Source organism: Passer domesticus, chromosome 2 (assembly GCF_036417665.1).
Source record: "Passer domesticus isolate bPasDom1 chromosome 2, bPasDom1.hap1, whole genome shotgun sequence".
Taxonomy (NCBI): Eukaryota; Metazoa; Chordata; class Aves; order Passeriformes; family Passeridae; genus Passer; species Passer domesticus.
The window spans coordinates 26,940,933-26,964,816 of record NC_087475.1 but is presented as its reverse complement, the minus strand read 5'-3'; the positions used below and the strand labels follow the sequence as shown (position 1 = coordinate 26,964,816).

The window sequence follows — 23,884 nt, the reverse complement described above, 5'->3', positions numbered from 1 at the left end:
AATACAACATATGCAGAAAGAGAGGGGTTTGTATTAGCTCCGAGGTCTCGGTGTGTTTTCAGTACACTTTTCCATGGGATTACTTGTGTTTAAGCTGTTGGAGCTTTCCCTACAAGCAACTGAAAAGCAGATTGTTAAAGAATATATATGAATGGCAGTGACTATTAGGTCTGTAGAGGAGTTTTACATCTCAGTCTTCAGGGGGAACAAAGGATCCCAGACAGAAAGCTAGGTTCCTAAAGATTGAATGTGATGCTCTGTAGTACTGTTAAAAACTCCTGTAGATGTTCTAGAGTTTGGAAAGAACAAATGTAGAGCAAGTAGCTCATGGAGTGGGAAGTCTATTCAGGTCAACCACTGGCACAGGAAAGAGTGGAATTTTAAATTGCTGTTGTGAAATTGCAGAAATTTAAGTGGTTGTAGATGTACTACATAGTTTGGACATATTTTTGAACTTACCTGTGGCACTGGTAGGTTTTATTAGAATTATTTCAGGCAAATAGACTTTGCTCTGATTCCTTCACCTTTATATGAACTGTTGGCCTATGCTGTGTCTGGGGACATTGGCAGAAACCAGTTAAGACAGAGAAACCTGAATTGCAGCTTTCCAGAATCAGTGAAGGAAAGAAAGGCACTTGTGTTACCACTGGTTTATTTCCATAAACAAAGGTTAACAACATAGGTCTTGTCAGCAAAGTGCTCATGAACTATCACAAGTTGCTTCCCAGGACTGGAGTGGCCAAATCCAGCTCAAATGTTTTTGTCAACATATAAACTCAAAATATGAATTTCTTAAACATCTGTGTAGTTCTTGTGTCATACTGGGACATATGACATATGTGAATACTTATGAACTGAAACATATTTTTCTTCCCTTAAATATACCCAAAGCTACTCGTTTATAGAGCTGAGATGCTTTTTATTCAGCCTGCACCTTGGTAATGAAAATGCTTACCCTCATAAACAGGCTGTGGACTGACAGCCAGAGAATGCTCTGTTCTTAATTGTGACTTTACCAGTTACTGCAGTGACCACAAGTGCAGGAATGCAGGCCTTATTTCAGTCCCTGTCTTGCAGGTAAGTTAAGTAGGAAGAGATGTTGCCTGAGGGATCTGTCATTCACTTCCTTTCAGAATTATTCCGTGAAAACTGGGATTGTCTTGGCTCAGAGAAAAGGAGAGAAAAGCTCCTACCTTAATGGCTAGGTCACACCTAGGAAGATGGGGAGTATCTAGCCTCCCACACCCCTGCACAGCTGATGCTCTGGGAAATTTGCTTTTCTAGTTCGACTGCAGGTTATTGTGGTGGTTTGGGTTTTTTGTTACCTTTCTGGGTGTCGTGTGGACTGGGAGTTGTGCAGCCCCCCCCACAGGAAGGAGTTAGTGGTTTATTGAACTGTTTAAACTGTTGTAATTTAAGCTAGCAGTCAAAAACCACCAACAATCCTTCCTTGGGAAGGAAGAATGCATTGCCAAAAAACATCAGAGAGAAAGAAGATACTTCAGAAGGCATGAATGAAGTGTTTGTGTAGAGGGATCAGCTTGGCTCAAAGAGCAGCACTCTACGACCACAGTGCAGAGATCTTTGTGCTGTGGGTTAATTTACTTCACCTTGGGATTCCTAGGCTCAGTGTGCCTTTACACATTCAGCTGCAGAGGACATTCTCTTCAATTTCATGAAAAGATCATGTGCACAGATTCCTGAGTTTTGATTTCTTCTCTCCAAGATTATTACAGTCCTGCAATGTTGGGCCTGAAAACTGATCAGGAAGTCCTTGGAGAACTTGTGAAAATGAAAGTTCCAGCTGTGGCAGAGCTGATGGAAAGACACGGAGTCATGTGGACCCTGGTGGTGTCACGCTGGTTTATATGCCTGTTCATTGACATTCTTCCAGTGGAGGTAATTGGTAACATAAAGTTCTGTTACTACACCCCAGATTATTTCATTTGTACTGCTTTAGTAATAATTGCTTACTGGAAATCAAGGTTCATCTGAATTCTCTCCTTTACTGCAGACTGTGCTCCGAATATGGGATTGTTTATTCTATGAAGGGTCAAAGATCATCTTCCGTGTGGCCTTAACATTGATTAAGCAAAACCAAGCTTTTATTTTGGAAGCCACGAATTTCCCTGACATTTGTGATAAATTTAAGCAGATCACCAAAGGAACATTTGTAACAGAGTGTCACAGCTTCATGCAGGTAAATTCTCTGCAGCTTTTAGTCATTCCACATTAAAACCAAGATTGACTTAGAAATGTTTTTCACTGAGCAAAAGATGGATACATTTGGGAGAAACATAGCTGTTAGGATTGCTTTTTAAATAAGAAACTCAAACCTTTCTAATACATATATTAAATAGTCTATATTTAATAACTGTTATAAATTAAATATTCTTTTTAATGGTTATTCTCTAATTATATATATAGAAATCCATCCACATTTTCTGTCATACAAGGAAGAAAATTATTTTTGCCCTTTTTACCAGTTATGGCAGGAAGTCTAATGAGAAGATAATTTTAGTGCATTTTTCCAGTGAACTGTGGATATTGATCCTGTGCAGCTCATTTTCAGATGAACTGTAAATACAGTATAATAGAATAAGCACAAAGTGAATTTTAAACTTGCACTGATAAATGGCTGTAGTGCCTGAACACACAGCATTCTGTTTAGAACAAGATGGTACCAGCAGGTTCTTATTTCCAGACAAAAACCCATGAAGGTGAATGTCCAAGTGTTATGACAGTCTGCAAGCTAAGGATTATTATTTTAAATTATTAATACAGTGAGTACCACATCAGTATAAAACATTAGATTCAGGGCTTATCTCAGAAGATGGAAACATAAAAGGTGGTAGCTGCAAAACAAGTAACAGGAGCACATCTGTCATACATCACTTTGTCAACTCTACTGTCACTGTTTGCTCAATGTGCACAAAACCATGTCCTGGAGAAGTGCACTGGTGCTTTGTCACATTACCCAGGACAGTTTAATATGTTCTAAATATGGCACTTTCCACCACCTGCCATCTAAAATAATCTCAACTGGACACACATTCAAACCAAATCTTCTATTGCTGCTTTTGTGTAACTTACTGCACTTGTTATGAGCTGCAGGTTTACTGTGTGTTTACAGCCCAGAAGATGAAGATGTTACCCTGTTACAGGCAGGCCAAAGAGCAGTGAGCAATTTCACAGTATGGACATTGGAGCAGGAATTTCACACCTCAGAATTATGTGAGAATTCTAGCATGCTGTCCAAAGCCAGCATTTTAAGTAAGAATTTTCTTCTTTTGCCCTCAGAAAATATTCACTGATCCTGGAAGCTTATCCATGGCAACAATCAACAAACTCCGAGAGACTTGCAGGGAGAAGGTGCTTTCTCAGGGATAACATGCCAGATGTAACCAGGTGGTCAGATACTACAGCAATTGACACATTCCTCTATTTGCACTGATTAAAGCACACTTTAAGCTTTCCATGAATTAATTGACACTTGACCAATTTTTCCTGCCTTTCAAGTAAGTGTGTTAACACTTTGTACTGTATGTCAGATTTGATAACTGGAACTGGTGGTTCTGTTACTGTTTGTTGGTGGTGTGTTGTTTTTATTTTTTAAGGATTAAGGTATCTTCAGACTAGAATGTGATCAATGTCAGGACCCTCCTTTTAAATAAACAGTCCCAGGGAATTTTGTAATATTAAGAGCAAACAGATGTATAAAATTATGTATTACTGTGTTAACTGTGACACCATTACCATTTGTACAAAATAAATTAATTTAATTTGTCAGAACCTGTTTTGTGGTGTAGAGAGAAAATTATGTGACCTGAGTCCTGACTGCCAGTCACTGGATGGAATACAAGCAACTTTCTCCTCACTGCTCTCACTTAAGGAACTCAAAAAGTGCAGGGCAAGAGAGCAGTGATCAGCACTAGCAGTTGATCTATGCAGTGTGAGACAGAGCAGCTCCCACAGCAGTGCAATTCTCCCACACCCATGCCCCTAAAAATTTGAGGAGAAACACTCGTAAAGCCATCCACAAGCAGATTTTGTTGACAGGGGAAGACACGGCATCGTTCCTAAGTCTGTATTGGCACTAGGCCACTTCTAGCCCTGCTGGGGCCAGGAGTCTGGGAATTGCTTTCCTGTCCGTACAGAGCCCTCTCGTGGCCAAATTCTCTCCTTCCAGCTGGGGAAAGGAGAGACAGCTGGAGCATTTTGTGGGGTTTTATGTTCCATGTGCAACAACTACTTTTGAACAGTACTCCAATCTCTTTTCATTCCTCGTGAAACATGGCTTCCCCCTATCTCGCAAATTGAGATTTTTTCATTCCTCAGCAGAAAAAAAATAAATCACCTTTTTCAGAGAAAGTAGAGGAGTGCACTTTAGACAACTAAAGACTGCTACTCAACAGTAATTCTGAGCTATCCTATCCTTTATGGTACCAGACATACACATTCTCTTTAAGTGCTGAATTATAAGGACAGTAGCAGTAACATACTCCTAGCATGTCAGCAGGTAGTGGGAAGCACTATTCACTACTAGGAAAATTCACAGCTTCCAGGTACCTCCAAGATGGCAGGGTTTGGTCCACAGCCAGCCTTCCTGCCCTGCATTAGGTTCTCTTGGTCAGGAGTGTTCTGTGCAGTGCTGTGGTGTGCCCCAGTTGCTGCCCTGCAGAGCTGGTACTGTTAACACCAGAGCCTTCCTGCAGGAGGGAGTCAGGGAAGCTTTAAACACCAAGGTTCATTTCCAACACCTAACAAGGCACATGGCTCTCAGCAGATGTGAGTTTCCTACTTTGTGGAAAGTAGAAAACTTCAAAACCAAACATGAAATGTCATTTACACCGTCCTTAGACTAAGAACCTTAGCAGTACTGTCAGAAAGTGAGGCTTAGGCAGGCAGACTGGTATAGCGACATGTCTCAGGAAGTTTAAAGAGTTAACTCCTCCAGGTCTCAGGTTACCAGCACATAGCTTTCCTTGTTTCCAAACACAAAGTGCAAACCGAACCTGATTCCAAGGCACACACATTAAGGTTTTCCTTTGTGCCACAAAGAAAAAACGTAAGCACTTATTTAACTCCACACTAAAGATTGTCTCAAGCTTCCCAAGTATAGCCAAACCATGACTTCATCCCTCAACAAATGGTTTTCAGAGTGATCAGCAATACTAAGAAATACAGAAAAAAAAGTGTCTTTATTAGCATTGTTACAGGCAATGCATACATAAGAACTGATCCTTAAAGTGTACAACCCCCCAGCCAAGTTTAAAGCAATAGAATCAGCAGATTGAGATCTATATTGTACACATGTGCAGTAACAGGATCTCTCTGAACCTTCCAACAAAACAGACTGAAATAACTTTACAAAAAAAAGTAAATAAAAATAACACCCATTTTAAAAAAGTACCAGCTCCTAACAAGCTGGCATAGCATCAAAAATATCAAACAGGGGAGTTGTCCAATCATAAAGAGTTCCTGTAAGGTTTGAGTATTGCGTCATTCACACCCTGCATGTGCCAGGCCAGTTTAAAGCTTAGTAAAAAATACACACCTAAGAGACAAGGTGAAGTTCAGATTTTAGATTTCAATTTTGTCAGTTGTTACTACATTTTTTGAAATGCATCATCAGTATACTTAACATCATCGCTCAGTGGCAGCGGTGCAAATAATGAACTTTTCCCTTTGTTAAGAGTTCTGAAGTTGAGTCAGAGTTAGCAACATCCCTCTCTGGAATCTGTAGCTGACATAATCTTACGCCAATTCCAAAAAAGCACCCTTAAAAACTTTTAGCTTGTTTCTAAATGGGTAAATATTAAAACTAGTTAGCAAAATTAAACACCAGAATCTTCAGAAGTTATTTTTGTGCATAGTTAAATGCTGCAAGATGATTTCACATTTAATAAAGCAGACTTTAAAGAAGCAATTTGCAAGAAAAGATGTTACCTTACAATATCAACCAGTTCAGGGGAAACGTAGGGGGATTTTTCCCCCCAGCCTCTTGCAATTGCTTTTCCTCTATGCTGGATTTTAGTGCAAGTAATTAAATTGTTTGATATCCAGCATGGCTCCTCTTTCTGCCAATCAGGTAAGCAATCAAGACAATTAGAACAAGACCAGCAAGGGCTGCACCAACTATTATAGGGATCAGCATGTTATTTTCATCCAGTTGACATTCTTCCACTGAAGAGAGAGAAAAAGATCCACGTTAGGTACTATTGCACCAACAGATGGCTACATCCAGAACTTCAGCATTCTGCTCTCAGCATGTCGATAAAACTGGCTCAGCTAGCTTGTCAACAATGAAAAGGAAGCCAGGTCCACTAACTGTGATCATTCAGGATGAAGTCTTTCTAGTACCAGCTGTATGCACAATATGGAGATTATACTGATTGTTTCCTCCTCAAGAGCTGTTACACACAAATTTAGCCATCATAAATATCCATGCAACCCTTCCCACAGTCATTTTGCTTTCATCATAGTCACAAGGAACAGGTTTGTCCCTTTCACACAACTGTCTGCACACAGTTTGGAGGGAAAGGTAGCACCCTTCCTTACTCTTCTCTGGACCATCAGGAACAAGTCCAAGTTGTTTCACAGCTTTTTACATACTTCTCACACCAGCCTCAACTTGGACATCTTAATCAGCCCCCACATCATCTGTAGTGGGGCATGCAGAGGCTAAGCATAGCACCCACAAGCTGACATTTGACTACAGAATGTTGTATTTATATCAAAGTATACTTCACAAATCTTGGTTTGACAGGAGCTGCCAAATGCAAACCTCTTACCTGGTCCAAATTTGTCTCCATCAATCTTGAAAATCTGGACCTGAACATTAAATACATTGACAAGGGCTTGGTCCGAGACCTGCAGGTTCTCCTCAGAACTGCACTTGTAGGAGTTCCCTACTGAAGCTCTCAGCTCGCTCATGCTGTTGTTTGATGCTTCAAATTTTGGATCTGTATAAGAGAAACCCTTGTTACATAAATCTGAAGAGCAGGAGCTATAAGCCCATAAAGCCACAATTTGATACACTCATCCCCAACACTTATCATACATTATTTAGTGTAGGCTCCCTTTAATATTTAAAGAAGTAGTCACAGAGAATAGATTTTTTAGAAGTCCTTACTTTTTGCTTCAGGAGGCAGGGTCGTGCTTACACTCACACCTTGCAGGAAGAATTTTTCAGCACTTGCATTCTTTAAAAAAAAACAAAAGGCAACAAATCAGTAGTTGTCATTTAAGATGATGATGTACAACGTAAGCTGTTCACGTTCAGGTACCAGTCTGCATGCATTTTGAGAAAGGTTTTTAAAATGTAGACCACAAATGGGATTGGCATCCAGAGGAGGTATTTACTTGGACTTTAGGAGAGAAAAGCTACAGAAAGTATGCACCTTAAGGAAGGTTATTTTGTGAGAGGGCAAAAAGCTAGAGAAAGGAGGCCTTGACACCCCCAAACTGTTGACTTGACTTCCACACTGCAGGCATAGTCCCACCCATTGCCTAAGCAGCCTACTTGCAGTGAACTCGGTACCCCACAGAGCTGTAGAGTCATTTAATAGCAACAGCTCAACGTGATCAGCATAAAAAGGAGCATGAAGCTCTGACAAGCAGTGGATTCAGTCCTCAAAGGTATGCAGCTCCAATACAGCACCTGGGGCAGGGCTGTGGGAAACAGGATTCCCAACTGTCATAGGAGAGCAGAAGACAAGAACACTTGGTCTTTGGGCTGTACACAGAATATTAATGAGGACTTAAATCCAGCTAGAGGCTTAAAATTAGATCAGATGCCCACTTGTCACAGGCTGCTCCCAGTTTCAGCAAGAAGCCTTAAAGAGTAAGCAACACAATCTTCAAGGAAGCTCCCACTCCAAACAAAATACTTTTCTGTGTACACATATGTATGTGTGCATATATACACAAACACATTCTTTTCACACAGTGGTAACCAAGCATAAAACCCACTAAATCCTAGTATTAACACCAAGGGAACTAGTTACTCTCTTTGTAGCTGTCTTTTTTCCTCTTGCCCCAGTTAGTTTTCCCACATGGAAAGTGCTGCAGACCCTACACACTTGGTGCAGAGATTCTTACCAAGGCAAACTGGAAGATAACCCTCGTTTTGTCAAAAGTCAGGTTCAACAAGGCAGATGTATTGTCACATTTCCCAGAAGAAGTTGTATTGTGTGGTATGAAATTCAGCAAATCCAAACCCATCTGTGAGAGTAGAGGAACAATTATGACACTTGAAGAGACTGAGCACATCACCTTACACTCAGCTGAGGTGTGGCTGGCTTGTGTCTCGTGCCTACAGTGTTGTGTTTGCCCTATGTTCCAGGCACCAGGGCAGAGCTGTGCAGGCTGCACCCGAGTTACCAGGCTGACACACAACTAAGGCCACATCTAACAAAGCTTTCTGCAGCCAAGAACCCAACTGCTTTCTCCACACAAACTGCTTTGGTCCTTGTAGCATAAGAAAAAACATCAAGAACCACCACACCACACAGAGGGCAAGATGCTATAAAATACTGCTTTGAGGTAAGGTAGAAGCAATTAAGGGGACCACCTGTCAGCACAATCATCTTGCATGTCATTTCAGTTCAAAATGTCTTAGTTTTGTCCATGGTTCGTGATTTTATACTCTCTTGCATCTACAGAAGGCTGTGGGTTAAATGCCCCTTGCCAAACAATTAAATAGAAACCCTTTTCAGTAGCTCTTAGCTGATCCTCGTGTGACCAGAAAACCTACTTGCCACCCCCTCAGTGGTCATTACACTAGAAATCAGCTGTTCCACCAGAAGCAGGACACCAGAATCAGGGAATTTCACACAATTAAGGTGGCTAAAACACAGTTACCATCACAACAAGCCACTGCACAGCCACACACCAGCTATAAGTGATCATGATTTTACCTTTCAGTCATCAATATCATAAATAAATGCAGTAGCTCCTTTTGCAAACCACTGTTTCCTGTTGGAGGGATTAGCAAGCCAGGCTCTGCACCAATAGTGGAGGGAAAGAATTTGTGCCAGGGTTGCATCTTACATAAACCTTGTATTTTTTTTTTTTTTGTTTTTTGTTGTTTTTTTTTTACTAATAAAATCAGCTGTAAAGTAGCTTTTAAGCATCAAAGTGAAACTCAAATGTCTTCAGTGCTGGCTGAAGGGTAATTAAGTCAGAAGCCTGTCCAGTTTTACAGTACTAATTTTCTCTTCTACTAGTCATTCACTCTTTCTACACCTCAGGCCAAATTTCTGTATTTCATTTAACAGTTTAAAAATCTTGTTTTGATTGCAACTTTGATAACAGGATTCCCCTAGTTATATCTTGGTAATTTTTACTACTTCTCTTAAATGACCATATATACACTTCCTAAATTCAACAGACAAGTTTAATACTGCTTTTAGTGAATGGCATAATCCTTAAGAATCACTTTCAGTACAAGTGTTTGGAATGTCACTAGTCCAGATCTGGTTAAGCAATTCAAATACAGGATAATGATGGATGAACACAAACACCCAGGCTTCTAAAAGAAAAAGGTCAGCTTATAATAATTTACCAAGTCTTCCTCAAAGAAGAAAATTGAAGGCTTTGAAGAAAAAAATCAAAATGTACCTTTTCATCTTTTTTTGGATAGGTGATATTAAGCTGTAAGCCCATGTAGGCAAGTACACAGGTTCCATTTGGACCAGTCACATTGTATTTACCAACTGCAGGATTTGGGGGTGATGCTGTTGGTGCTGGGCTAGTTGTTGGAGTAGTCTGTTTAGGAGTTGTAGGCGCCATAGTAGTAGTAATGACCATATCTTCAGCACATTCTGTCTCTGCAGAGAAAGGAAAACAGTTGTTACCAAACAAAATCAAGATGTGGGATGATCTACCTTTTTAATCCTTGAGAGAAAGGACAATACAATTTCAAGTAGCTTTTTTTCTAATAAAAGATAACAAAAGCTCAGAAACACAACGGTAAAGCATTACCTGAAGTCTTGTTGCAAAGTCTGAGACCCTTTTAAAGCATGCCATGAGAAAATGACACCTCTGCTGGTAATTTACTGAAGCTCATGGTGACCACATTCACTCTCATTCACATCCATCATTTTGCTTTGCCATTGGGTCAGAGTAAATCTGTCAGGGGCAGCGTTCCTGCTGGCTGTTCACAGCCAGACTGGGATCCCTGGGTGCTCATGTGGGAAAAGCAGAGGAACAGTTCTGCTCACTGTTCAAAGTGGTCTCCCAGGAGATGTATTCTCCTTCCACTCACTCTTCATTATTTTGGCAATAACCAGAGTAGCCTTAATATATTGCTCTGGCTCTTCTGTCCTTAACAAGGGGATTCTAAGACACTGCTTCTGATGCCAAGTTTTCTGCTGTATCCTCTCACATTCATCCTCCCTTCAGCCCTGCACGAGGAGCCACCCTCCACGGGGTCAAGGCTGTGAAGGTGTGCAAGTTCACCTTCTCTTTTTATCCAGTCCAGCAGCAACTTCCCAGAGAACAGTGACTCTGATTTATTTGCCAGACTACTTGGAAACATGTGGCAGCAAGATCTTAACTTGATCTGGGAGCCAGGAAGGTTCCTGCACTGAACATCTAAGCCAAAACCAAAGGTCATAACAAAGACATTACTAAAGTAGAGACTTCCATGTTCCAAGCCAAGGTCATCTCCACATGCCTGGGATAACAACTTGCAACTTTTTAAGGAAACAGCAACTGCAGCAACAATCAACTCTCACTCAAAGGGCCTACTTCTAAAATTTAATGCGTATGTATCTTGCAGATACAAGACACCTAATAAATATCCTTAAACAGTTTAAGCAGCTTAATTTTTGATTACGGCTCAGAAAGAAGAACTCTAATCACACCATCTGAAGTCACACACACTCCAACATAGCATGCTTTCCTATTTCTACTCCATTGCTGGAAAGTCCAAGAGCAGAATGAAGGCAGATGAAGGAGGAGTGATCCTGTATTTTGTAGACTGATACTGGTCTGATCCCAAAATGCAATCATTTCCTAACAAACCAAAGAGCATCCTTCTGGGCACTTCAGTGGAGAATTACCCTCTATCTGCAAGACCTCAATGCATAGAGGCTCTTCTTTATGTCGTCAGAGATGGAAACAACCAAATCACATTGAGTGGAAGTTGCCTAGTTGGAGTTTGATACATTATTTTTACTCAACTGATTTAGAGCAATTTCTAGTAGCTCTTCAGGACAGATCAAAAGATGAGACAAATCCTTATGTCTTTTCCTGACAGTTACAGGAAAGCAGCTGGCAAAACTACCAAGAGAGAGGAAATGGAAGTCTCCCTTTCAGAGCTGCAGAAAACCACTACTATCCCCTCAGTCACTACCTTCTAGTACACTGACAGAAGTCACAATTACTAGTTGCAGATGCACTGAATATTGACCCTTCTTCCCTTCAGTGAGCCTTGTACTGATCACGGGCAGAAATATCCTTTCATTAAAGATTTGCAGAGAAAAGAAAAACATTAAGGAAAAATCCCAGATCTAAAGTTTATCAATAACTAGCTGCCTAAGGGACAGGGGAACACTCAAGCTTACCAGAACAGAATTAGAGGTCTATATAAAAGAAGATCTTTATGTCTTCAAAAGAAAATTGTTACACAGTAGGGTGATTTTATTAAAGTTTTGTTGAAGTTAAAAATCAGTTTTTCCCAGTATCGTGTCTTATGTTTGAGCCTGCTCATAAATGATCACTTATCATACTTACCTGGTAAAACAATTAGATCAAAGTTCCATAATTTAAAAAATGAATAAATAAAAAAATATATAGTTCTGAAGACTGCAGTAATAGAAATCGGGGTTTGGTGTGAGTTTTTTAAATCATAAATGTAGGTACACATCTTTACTGCAAACTAATTCACTGAATGGAAAAGTTTGATAAGGGAGTGATACATACAAATCTGAGCCAGTCATGTGAAGCAGCCATAAAAGAAGTCAATGCCACTATTACTATGCATCAGGCAAGGCATTTTTCACAGAAATGGGACAAGGTAGAGATACTCCAGTAAAAGGCACTTGTTCATTGTAACCATTCCATGCTAGCAATGGCTACCCTAGTTTTTAGTATTTGTTTCAGCTTAGCAGATGCATAAATGTGATTAACAGCTGAAGGAAAGTTCTACATCTCAGGGAAAATGAAGACTCTAAAAGTAAGGCAAAGAGTTATCACTCCTTAAGATAGTATGGGTGATCAGTTTATACATCTCTTTTGTGTTTGAAGACTGCTGCCACAAAAGCAAAGGACATAAACACACCATGAGGTAATTGGCCCTTAATAATTTGAAGTAAACTTCCACACTACTTTTCAATACAAACAATCAGGATAAAAATCTGACTTTGTGATTGTCTCTGAAGGAGAAAAACCTGACTTTTACAGCTGACATAAAACCTCCTGTAGGAAGATGTACATTTCTGCTCTCTATAGACCAATTCTCTACTGCCTGTCATTATTTCACTAATTTTCCCCAGAGCACAGAGTACTAGTTCAAACTACTTTGGCAGAGGCCATAATGCTTGGAAGTTATCAGATACTTGTTAAACTAGGATTTTGGCCATGTGCCCACTCAACCTACTGCAGATTTGTTTAACACCCATGCTCATGAAGTGCCCAGTACAATACCTATGGGAACCCAGGGCACTATTCCTTAGCCACGGATTCTGACAACCTACAGAGAAAACCAGAGGCAAGTCCATTCATGTCAAAAAATGCTGTTGTCAGAGTTTTAGATCCAGTATTCACCTTAAATATGATTAGTCAGGACTTAAAAAGAAATAACCTATTATTGGAAATATTAGCTCATCAAGTACATTTTCTGTTACAAGATACTTACTGTTCACACTGAAAGTGCCATTTGTGAGATAGGCTTCCAAAGTGACATTGCTAAAAGTAACATTCACATTCTTCATATTGATGTGCCTGGAGTTGATGCATCTGTATTTTGTGCCCACGTGTGCCTGAATGATACCTTTATGTGATACAGTCTTCATGCCTCCTGTAAAAAAATACAATGCATTAGTATGAACCAGTATTCAAAGAAAGGACTTAGTATTATATCTGGAAGGGTTTCACAATAACAACAGTAAGTTTTTATTTTACCTGCAGTTGAATTTGGGAATAAAGTTGCATCTGACAGATTGTAATGAAAAACTAACTCTTCAACTTGGTACTTGTCTGCAGATTCTGAGAAATTCAGGCTTAACGAATGTCCTGCTCCAAAATCCAATATCAGAACTGGATGAGATGTGTTATCTTTACCACATGAGCTCTGTGAGTCTACTGAAGCATTTTGTGGAAGAAAAAAGTGTACAAACTGTGGGGTAGAAAATAAAACACATGTAAGCTTTTTCTCCCAGCTTTTTTAATATCCTGTGAAACTGTTGCAAACATCCAGCAGACATTAATGTATAAGATGTGTAGTTATATGCCAGTATATAGCAAGCAGCATGCTACTGACATTCAAGCTTGAGAATCCTGCTCTCTGAAACTGGAGGACTAAACAGTACATACTCACAGCACCTCTTAAGACTTTTCTTCCTTCTAAACCAGCAACATGAATTTGCAGGTACTTCTGTACTACAAGAATAAAATCTAGCAAACTCTGGGCATGTGAAAAAGGGGAGAATTTAAGCTTTGCTTCTTGTAGTACAACTGAGCACGAACAAAAGTGAATGGTGCATCCTACACAGCTTGGCTGTAATACTTTGAGTTTATTACACATTGTGAAGAAATGTGTTGTCTGAAGACCAATACAACATTTACTGAGAAGTTCTGAGCTTACTGCTTACAATACAAAACAGTCAAAAGTATGTCATGAAAGAAGTCAGTTCTGAACACATACACCAAACACATATACCAGTATCAGCAGGATTTCAGACCATCAGCACCACTAAAAACATGGATTATACAATATAAGGTTCAGTTCAAATCACACATAGCAAGTGTATCACTGGTAAAGTAGTAGGATTTTTTTTAACTTTGTATTACACCTGATGCCTAGGAAAAGAAATCAACAACACAAAACTGCAATAAGACTATATATAATCCCCAATTCCTATTCAGTAGTGAAGATACAAAAACCCCCAAAACTTATTTGCTAAGGCAAATTCTTAATTTTCCATTAACAAGCTTTTGCTGTTAATACAGAACAATTTGTAAGCATTGCACTAGTCTGTAGATACACTGAAATGTAGAGATTTTCTAAGAAGGTCACAGATTTCCAGAGTTTAAAAAGTTTAAAAGCTATGTTTCAGTTCAGATTTAGTCCATATGAGTGCAATCAGGTTACCAAAGGAGAACTCGTAGTGTCTTTGCCTTCACAGTTCCAGTGAAAGCCACCTTAGTTATCAACAGGACAGGTGTGGAATTTCAGTCACAAAAGTAATTCCACATGTTTTGTTTGTGATTGTTTCAGGCAGCCTCAGCCTTGCCTTTTAATGAGAAGAAGCATTGGTAATAAAGAAAAGCTGATGCAACATGACTGGGAGAGTAAAAATCTTCATGGAAGCAATTCTTCATGTACAGATACTCAGCGAAAGTTTAAATACTGCACACTTGCAAAGATACCATATATTTTATAAATACTAAAAATACTGATAAATGACAAGCAGTCAGATACTGCCCTTACCTCTTTCTGCAGATTGGTTTTGTATTCCACTGAGAAGGCTACTGTCAAATCAGCAATTATGCAGACCTTACCACTTGAATCTTTCACTTCAAATGAAGAGGAAGCCTGTAAAAAGCCTGATGAAAAATAAAAATGGTTAACTTGGTGTTAACTTGCATTTTCAATCTCAAAGAGACAAATATGTACAACTGTACATTTTGGGAGTAAAACTTAAGCATGAGTTGAGTTTGAAACTTGGGCATTAACAGTTTCTAGGTTAGCTTCAACATCACTAACAAACAGAGGATAAATTAAACACCTCATTTATAAAACTCAAAGCCACCCAAACCAAAACTGTTGACATTCTGGTTCCTAAGAGATAAGAAAGGCAACAAACACCAGTCATAGTGTTCAAGGTAGCTTCTGTGTTCTCTGCACACAGCAACCATTTTACCATCTTCAGCCAGACCTGGCTTAGCTTATTTGATCCTGCATGCCTCCAACACTGCCTTCCCCCCACAGCACACCATGCAGCCTTCACTCCTGCTGTACCAGGACACTCAGCTGTACATGCACTGAATGCAGCATTTAGAAAGCCTGGATTGACTGCAGATGTTTTGAAGGCACTGCCAAAACCAGCATGATAGAGCATGCTACCATTGCCAGGAGAACTTCTCTTTATCGTCCTCACGCTCTCCACACGTTAGAGGAGGAGAAGGAGGCCAAGACCTTGACACACACTAAGGTTATGTTTTCCTGACTGGTTTAAGCTAAACTCAGACTGAGCTGCTGAGAAAAGCAAAGAAAAGCCTTTCTGCCCCTTGTTCCACTCCAGGCTCTACGCTCAGAGCACACTGAGTACAACTGCCCAAAGTACTGACTCAACCAGGCAAGCACAGGCAGCAAGGGGAGCACGCAGTCATCCCTTCTGATGGCAGCACGGACTGGCACAGTGACCAGTGCCAACAAAGCTTCACACAGGGGATGCACCCTGGCAGGCTGGAAACAGCTGGAAAGCTGGTTATCTCCTACTTCACTTGTGGCAAGAGATACCTGACAGTGCTCCTGCACCTGACTAGTTCTTTATTTTAGAATCTTTTATTTTTCAGATTCTCAATTTGTCACCACCACCACCCCCCAAGTGAACCTCACTGCAAAAAGCCTGCACCATTCTCATGCTAGCACCTTATCAGTTTGCATTTGCAACAACTTCAGTCTTGCAGAAAACCTGATAAAAAAACAGCTGCAAGACATAAGCCATTATCACAAGCAAATAAGCTTTAAGGAGTCAAACATGTTAATGCATTCAACTGCTGATAATAGCAAAGAGATCCAGATGAGGGATTATCCATTAGCTAACTTCTCCCCCTGAGAAGTTCTCAAAAGACAAATCTTAAAACTTTTCACTGCAAAACTATGGTGTGTACAATTGTACAAAGACAATTATTAGGAAAAATTGGACTTTTGTCAGCTGGACTGCAGCAGAAGGCACATCAGTTGCAGGGACACAGCGGAAACTATTTCTCTGGCACCCAGCAAGCATTTTCCCTTGTTGCCTTCCTCTTAGCAACATCACATCTTCTCCCAGCACCAAGGAGGGCAAAGCTGAAACTGGAATTCATCCAACGTACCCAGTTTTTGGAGTCTAGACTTGAAATCAGAGATAGACAGAAGAAAGAAAATGCTTAAGAACAGATAGTGTAGAAAACTTATTTCAAATGAAAACTGTCCTACCTTTGTCTTTATGTCCAGCATAAAATGTTCATTAAGGACCACATATTCCCAAAGAAATGTTATTTACTGCAATTCAGAGCAGTATCAGAAACAGGTTCATCCACATGGAAGTTTAAATCTGCATTTACATCTGGAACTTGTTTACATTTCATGCAAGCACTAGTTTTCTCCAAAGCAAGCTGCTTACACCTTCCTAAAGATTTTTAGTACAGCGCAGGAGAGAGTAGAGGCAGGGAATAAGAATCAATTGCTCCTTGAACTAACACCATGACTGAAAAATGTGCTAGAATGAATACCTCCAGTATGTATGCAGACTCCCTTGTTTGATAGCTATTAAAATCTTGGCAATTTTAGAGCTAAAAATAATGAAGTAACTGAGTAAAAGAATGAAAGAAAAACAATTCTTAAAAGAAATGCAGGGGAAAGAAAAGACTGAAAAACAATTGAGAAAAATGTTGCTGGCCTAAATGAAAACATGACAGACCTGTCCAATACAAATGATTCAGAGAAAAACAGACAATGCAGAGATACCAGAAAGCATCAAATGGAAGACATATTCTGAATAATGAAGTGCTGATAAATCACCCTCAGCAAGTTTAAGTAATAGAGAATAAGGGGTATGAATAAACATTAAATAGTAACACCTCCATAACTACTTGATTTTTGTAAGGTTGAAGTCATATCATTATATGAACCCTGATTTCCTTAGTGTGGAACAAATGTTATAAAACCTCAGTCCTTCTTAAGAACTATTCAGCAGCTGCTGGATTTGCAGTTTCAGTGACGAGACAGACGCATCCAGCACGAGACACTGAGTGTCCTTGATGGAGTGGTGAGAGCTGTTTCACTGCAAGCAAAGCAACACTCACAGGGATGGTGATCAGACAGAGCTGAGCTGCAACATCATCTGCTCCCAAGGTCCTGATGAAACCAAGTGAAATGTATGGGAGCAAAGAAAAAATTAGAAAAAACCAGCTAAGAACAAATCAAGACGCTGAAGGAAAGAAGGTCCCGCCTACTCTCTGCTCCAGACAGTTTAAGGCACAGGAGCAGCTCGCAGGAAAGCAGCTGTTGAGTTTTGTGAAGGCAGTGTCGAGCAGTGATTAATGCATGAATCATCACCAGCCTACAAACACTACAAGCCTACAGTCAAAATGTCAAGACTTCAGAAAAGCAAACTGATGTTGAATCAATCCATCCTGGGAATATTTCTACTAAAGTTACATAATGTATTGCTTAATTCTATCAGGGCATATCTACAAGTTGAGAATATTGTTTGTACATCTCATAACAATATCATTCTTTGCAGTTAAACACAAAAACTGATACAACCTTCAGATTCTTAACTTTAGGCTTTAAACGTTCCTCTTAATAATCTGCAGAGCCTTCTACAACAACGATCCATGGCACAGCAAGTGCAGCACTTCAGATTTAAATGAAGCAGTCCAAGACCTTTCAATAGCAAAAAGTAAGTTTTGTTGGGTTCATTATTCTTTTGGCTGGAAGCACTACATTATGAATATCTAGTAATGGAATTACCAAAAATGTACTAACATGAAAGAAATTTCACTTGGTTCAGATGCTTCCTTTGTGTTCCAGTAAGTTCCAAAAAAAGACTGCTTATACTATTTATTCTAGCTGCATATTTTCAATTGAAAATCATAAGACAATCTCTCCCTTTATATCTCATTTCTGCAAGTACAGTCTCACACAAGAAAACACTTAAAGTAACTGTTAAAACAACAACCAGAGATCTGGCTTGAATTAAATCCAGCATCCTTCTTTATCTAACATACCTACCTTAAAAAAACCCCAAAGTATATTAACAGTCTGAGATAAAATAACTAAGTCAAACAAAACAAATACTTCCTTGATTGTCTAACAATTTATCTTAAAGAAATCCACCTCATAAAGTTGTTTGTTTTAAGCTGGAAACTACAAAGCTAACAAAACAATCTAGCACATGCTTTCAGGTTTCAGCTTTTTTATAACTGAAATCCTGTTAGTCAAACACAGCTACTCCTGATTTACTCTCCCATATAATGGCAACCTACTAAGGGAGAGAGATGAATGGTTGTTGTGTGCTAGAAAACCAAGCATATTTAATGGTAATTGTGTACACCATCTGCTTGCAAAGAGGACCTCAGTTACTACAGTTAATGATTTACTTTGCCTCCAATTTTTATTAGAAACATGAAACACTGACTATAAGGAAAAACTAAAGCTACTGCCGTATAATCTGGGTTTATTATTATAATCATTTTCCTGCATAAGTAAAAACTTCTTTAGCATTGTTCTCCCTCTTGGAATAAAGGGCAGCAAGCCATCCAAATCCACCTGGGCACACATCCCATATCATCAGTACTTTAAGCCATACAGATATCCAGTGGATGGGACTGCCTGCAGTGTTCAGGAGGAAAACCATGGCTGCGGCACAGGATGTGCTGTGATGGGGCTCAGGGAACCCCTCAGCCTGGTCACACCCACGGACTCTCCTCAGCTCCAGCCCACCCTGGAAATACTGTGCAGCAGCACCCTGGGATAAGGGATGCCAGCCCTACTTACTCATTCTGTACCTGAGCTGCAGCACTCTCGTGTTGCCTTGCACCTTTGCCCAAGTGTTCTGATGACAAACACAGCGAACACTGCTATCTGTGGGGCATTAATCCAAGGAGATAAGAAATGCTGGTTATTATCTAAAGAAGGTTTATTTTCTATTGTACATGTTAACCAGACTGCCCAGTAGTTTACTCATTCTGATGGTTCAGAATGATCCTGTCATCTCAGTGCCATTTTGTGAACAGTGGTAACTTTAGTCACCACTTTTAACTCCCAAATCTATGCCAGAGAATAGAATGGAAAAATCCCCAAGGAGTTACACTCTCCTCCAATGCCCTGTCTTCCAATGTATGTACCATTCCCACAGGGACACGAGGACCAAGTTCTTTATCAGAAGACCAAGTCAAGATCACTTCCTTAGGATTGAGCACCTATGCCACCTCAGGATAACACAGAAAGAAAAAGACAGGAACAACTGAAAGCAGGAATATCCCGTGACAGGCTTGATGTACAAAACACTTTGCAAGAAGCAAGATGGTCTCCATAAAATGATGAGTTATACTGACCTTTCACCAATGGACACATGAGACTGAATGCTGGCTACCTGGAAAGCTGGCAGGGAAAGACAAGGCTGGACTCACTTGAATACCCACACAGTGGTGGGGAAAGGGAGAACAGAGCTTAATTCAAGGGTAAGAGAACCTGCTGCCCTTGAGGAGGTGCAACACCTGATTACATCAAGTTCCTGATCCAGCCCAGAATATGCATCCTCGCCAACCAAGAGACAAATTCATGTTATCTCAGATTATGGTTTTGATATTGTTGACTTCAATTAAGGCAGTAAACATTTTGTTTTTCAATTTCAGTTTGAAGATTAATAACTCCTGTCTTTATAAACCAAATTATACAAGTACAAAAGCATTAGAAAAGAAAGGCTACCTAACAGCCATACACTTGCCATTTGACCACAGAATTGCACAACTGCAATTTAGTCAAATTTAGTCACATGAAACTTCTTTATAGCTTCCTATCTAAAGGAAGGAAGTCTTGGGATAGCTCTACAGCAAGTGATTGGATGAGTGCACTGGGAGAGCTGAACTCCCCTGGCCAGACCCTTTTCAGCATTCACACAAGTCCATTTTGCACTGGCTCTGGTTAGTGCTGCTGTATCACACCACACAAGTAACACACATTCTTCAAGGCAGCTGCCAGCCCCAAACAATGTTTTGAAGAAAGGAGCACTGTGTGACAGTTTAAAGAGAAAGCTTCCCCAGAGCAGAGGATACTGGAAATAAACTAACTGGTGAATAAAACAACTCTCCTAGTCCTACAGAGTAGATCTTAACACAAGGAAAGTAAGAATACAGGTGTTCCCATACCAGAGTGAATTCTTGTTAAGAAAACAGATGCCATCAGAAGTTTAATACAAGGAAACCAAACATATCAACTGTGAACTACTGTGCTCAATGCTGAACACTGGAGAGGGAACAAGTATGCACTGCACAGAGATGAAGCACATTTAAACTCTGTACTCTTAATGCCAGGGTGCACCTAAAACTCTCACATTTGGAATTAACAGCAGAAAAAGTAGTACTGACAGTCAGTGGTGCTGTCAAGGGACAGAGAAGGTTAGGAAACTGTTATACTAAGACTGAAAGGGACACCAGTCCATCTTGAAGTCAGATGCCCAAAAACTGTGTAATCCTGATTTACCAAAACATAAGGTACATTTAAAAGTATGCAATATAGAAACAAGATAATGCAAGGGAGTGTTCAAATGGCTGTTGTAATTCCCCCCACTCACATGCCCAGAAGCGTCTTCTGCCAAGCTTAAGAGATCACATACCAAGAAATCCATTTCAGCACCAAGCTTTCTCAAGGGATTTCCAAATAATCACAGCTGACTTGAGAGCAAAGACAAACTGTTGAAGCTGAAACAAGCAAAAGCAAGGTGTGCCTTTTGCTAGAAATAAACTTTTATCTTTGAGACCTACAAAGGCTTCTCAGAGATAACAGCAGTTAATGTTGCAACAGAGTATCAATCTTTGAGTCAGGTTCCTCAGTACTTAGAGGCAATTCCTCACTTTGTCATCTGCTACTGATTAGAAAACATCCTAATCGCTACAGAACAATCTAGAAGCAGGTTACACGAAAAAAATGAACTCCTTGGTCAGCCCGAACAGAAACCTTGGAAACATAACTCAGAAGTGGCATGTCAGGGAATCTGCAGAGTTCTCAGCTAGTAAGAAGTTACTTCACGAGTCAGAAAAGCTGCTGAAGTCAAAGCCAAGTAACCTATCACATGATGACAGGCACACTAATTCAGATCCTTAGAGACTGTGTCAACACACTTCAAGCAGCTATCAAGCAAACACCATGTCAAGGGCAGCACTTGGTAAAACAATATTTCCAAAGTTGCTCAACATTAAAGCAGTTAGGTTTTGTGAAAACCAAGTTATACTGGTCTCAGTTGCAAACACCCAATAATGCCAAACATGAAAAAACCAATTCTGCACCAGATTTCTCACAGGCTGGAATTCATTATCAGGTTTCTCAACTATCTATCTCTACATGGGTAGCAAAGTTTGAAATTCCTCTTTGGACTAGAGTTGCACAATAGAAACACGTGGATTATACGTCCGTGACTCTGAAATGGCATCACACTATTTTGAAAAACTAATTTTCCCTTCTGCAATTCTCAAACACTTCATTACTTATTCACTACACATGTCTGATTCTAACCTTAAATTTTCAGGAATGTGTCCTCTTTGTCTGTGCTTCAATAATGAAAAAATGTACGGGTGCTGTAGATCTCAGAGAGCACGAGCAGCTCTGTTGGGCTTGGCACACAACCCAACTGACTCATCGTGCTCAACAGCAGACAAGCACCATCTTACTCAGTATTTCAAAAAGCAGCAGCTAAGTTTAGGGGAGGTACTTCCATTTCCCACAGCCTCCTTTTCCTGCATGTACCATACGATACCTAAATGTTTTCTTAATTCCATGTGTATATTTGATGGTGGCGAGGAAATTAATTACAAAATTCTCAATGCTGACACATGAAACATTCAGCTTAGTGCTTGCTACTCCATCTATATAGAAAAGGGAAACAGTAAGCGAGGTGTGGTGAGGTATTCAGGTGGAAAAAAAATTTCTGCTGTCCTGAAGTCAAGGCATCACCAAACAAGTTTTCACATCTGCCCCACCCATACTAATCTTTCAGTCTCCTGTGATCATGACCTTATCCTAACCAGCGTTAACTCAGATGATTAAAAGGCTGCAAACGACCTAAAATATCTGAAAACTTCAGCCTATTTATTGTTTTTATCTCTTATTCTTCTCCCCTCACCCACAACCCAAACCACACACTCTAGCAAGAAAGGGGTCTCTAATTGCACCACAAGATCTTTCCCCAAGATTGTCATATAAAGCTATGCAGAAACACCCAGCTACTAAGCTACTAGACGCTGGTGCAAAGTCACGACTATCAGTAAATAAAAATAAATAAAAAATAAATAAGTCTGTGGCAAAATAAACTATTCTGTTGCCTCAGTTGCAGAAACCTAACACATCTCACGTGCCAGAAAGCAACAAAGATAGTGACTGCCAACTAAGCAGAGGAAGACTACTATAATGGCTAAACGTATTAACTGTGGTACCACATAAAAATCACAAAAGCTGATTTGAAAGCAAACTGTAAAGCAATTCTTCATTCAAGCCATAACTATACCAAACAATCTATTCCAGTAATTCCCACTACGACACCAGTTCAGCCATGCTTCAGCTGGCAGCCCTGAAAAGCAGGAGCAGTGTAAATCACTGTGCTTGCTGCACTGGCTCACGAGGGCTGGATATCTGAACTGCTCAGCGCCCTTTGCGAGCGGCATCTCCTGGGCTCAGTGAAACTGAAGTTCGGTCAATGGCGATAACAATATTTACTACCAAGGAGACCTTACAGGACTCGCCAAGACTGTCCCAGCTCAAAAATGATGGCAGATAAGCATTCTCAACTGCTACTCTATCTGAGAAATATTTTGGCCAGCTGCAGAACAAGTTTCCTTTGCTGCCAAAGCCACAGCTCAGAAACCTGATAGCGTTGTGTGATGTGGCTTTCGAGACAAGAAACCAAAAGCAAGGTAGTTATCAGTAAACAAGCAAGACACACTTCCTCGTAAAACAGCCTTGCTGACCTAACAAACCTTCTCATCGAGGCACTGAAATCTCTCTATTCCAGACACGTTTCGTGTTTTACTCAAGATAGGGCAGGAAGAAAGCCATTAAGCATGGGAGCACTACATGCCCTACGGAAAAGCGCTGCTTCCTAGCAATGACATCAGTACCTCCCGCCTCTCCATGCCCCGCGCTCCAGGCGCGTTTCCAGGAGCGCAGTCCCACACCCCGCGCAGGTGCTCGGAGCGGCGTTCCCGGGCTCCAGCGCCGAGCGCGGCCGCCCCGCATCGCCCGGCCGGCCCCCAGAGGCTCCCGGCCGCCGCAGGGCCCGGGATGGCCCCCAGAGCCCCCGCGGCTCACTCAGCTCCCGGCAAGGCCGGAGCGGCCGGGAGCGGGCGGGCGGGTCTCCAGGCACAGGTGCCGCGTCCAGCGCCGCCGGCCCCGGGGCCGCCTCAGGCCGCAGCGACCCGCCCCCGCCACCCCGCCGAGCGCACAGCCGCCCGCGTCACCCCCTTACCGAGCAGGGCGGCCGCCGCCAGCAGCGCCCGGGCCATGGCGGGGCGCAGGGACGGGCGCGGACCGAGGGCGGCGGCGGCGCGGGGCGCTCTGCGACGGCCCCGGCCGCTCATGTGACCGCTGACGTCACAGGGGCGGGCCGTCCCGCACGTGACCCGGCGCGGGGCAGCGCCGCGCCGGGGAGGGAGGGGCGGGTCTCGCGAGAGCGGGGCCGGGGTGAGGAGGGAGTGGGTGTCGGTGTGAGGGTGAGGGAGAGTTTGGGTGCCG

The 23,884-nt window shown here is 41.1% G+C and overlaps 2 protein-coding genes across 5 annotated transcripts in view; one reads left to right on the top strand and one right to left on the bottom strand.

The window, feature by feature from the left end:
• Window positions 1–5,760, top strand: part of GRTP1 (growth hormone regulated TBC protein 1) — a 35,416-nt gene extending 29,656 nt beyond the window's left edge. For all 3 annotated transcript variants that reach the window (XM_064407865.1, XM_064407867.1, XM_064407866.1), the window contains 3 exons: window positions 1,727–1,899; window positions 2,015–2,200; window positions 3,301–5,760. In XM_064407865.1, the coding sequence (XP_064263935.1) occupies window positions 1,727–1,899; window positions 2,015–2,200; window positions 3,301–3,390 (449 nt within the window). In that variant the 3' untranslated portion in view covers window positions 3,391–5,760. The remainder of the gene's footprint in view (window positions 1–1,726; window positions 1,900–2,014; window positions 2,201–3,300) is intronic.
• Window positions 5,183–23,769, bottom strand: LAMP1 (lysosomal associated membrane protein 1). Of its 2 annotated transcripts, none has more exons than XM_064407863.1 (9): window positions 23,619–23,769; window positions 14,660–14,775; window positions 13,132–13,345; window positions 12,866–13,027; window positions 9,625–9,833; window positions 8,104–8,226; window positions 7,136–7,205; window positions 6,795–6,965; window positions 5,183–6,186 (listed from the first exon to the last, which is right to left on the bottom strand). In XM_064407863.1, the coding sequence occupies exons 1-9, from the start codon at window positions 23,728–23,730 to the stop codon at window positions 6,047–6,049; spliced, it is 1,317 nt and encodes a 438-aa protein (XP_064263933.1). In that variant the 5' UTR covers window positions 23,731–23,769; the 3' UTR covers window positions 5,183–6,046. The 2 variants fall into 2 exon arrangements, with proteins under 2 accessions (XP_064263933.1, XP_064263932.1); XM_064407862.1 differs by lacking the exon at window positions 23,619–23,769 and adding an exon at window positions 23,272–23,404.
• Between the last annotated feature and the right edge of the window lie 115 nt (window positions 23,770–23,884).

Bases quoted from the DNA above. Each gene is read 5' to 3' on its own strand.
- LAMP1 (XM_064407862.1), bottom strand. From the start codon at position 23,389: ATGCGGGGCGGCCGCGCTCGGCGCTGGAGCCCGGGAACGCCGCTCCGA. The intron at 13,346-14,659 runs GTAAGGGCAGTA...TCTACCCCACAG, and splicing joins AAACCAATCTGCAGAAAGAG to TTTGTACACTTTTTTCTTCC. The intron at 7,206-8,103 runs GTAAGAATCTCT...TTTTTTTTAAAG, and splicing joins TTATCTTCCAGTTTGCCTTG to AATGCAAGTGCTGAAAAATT.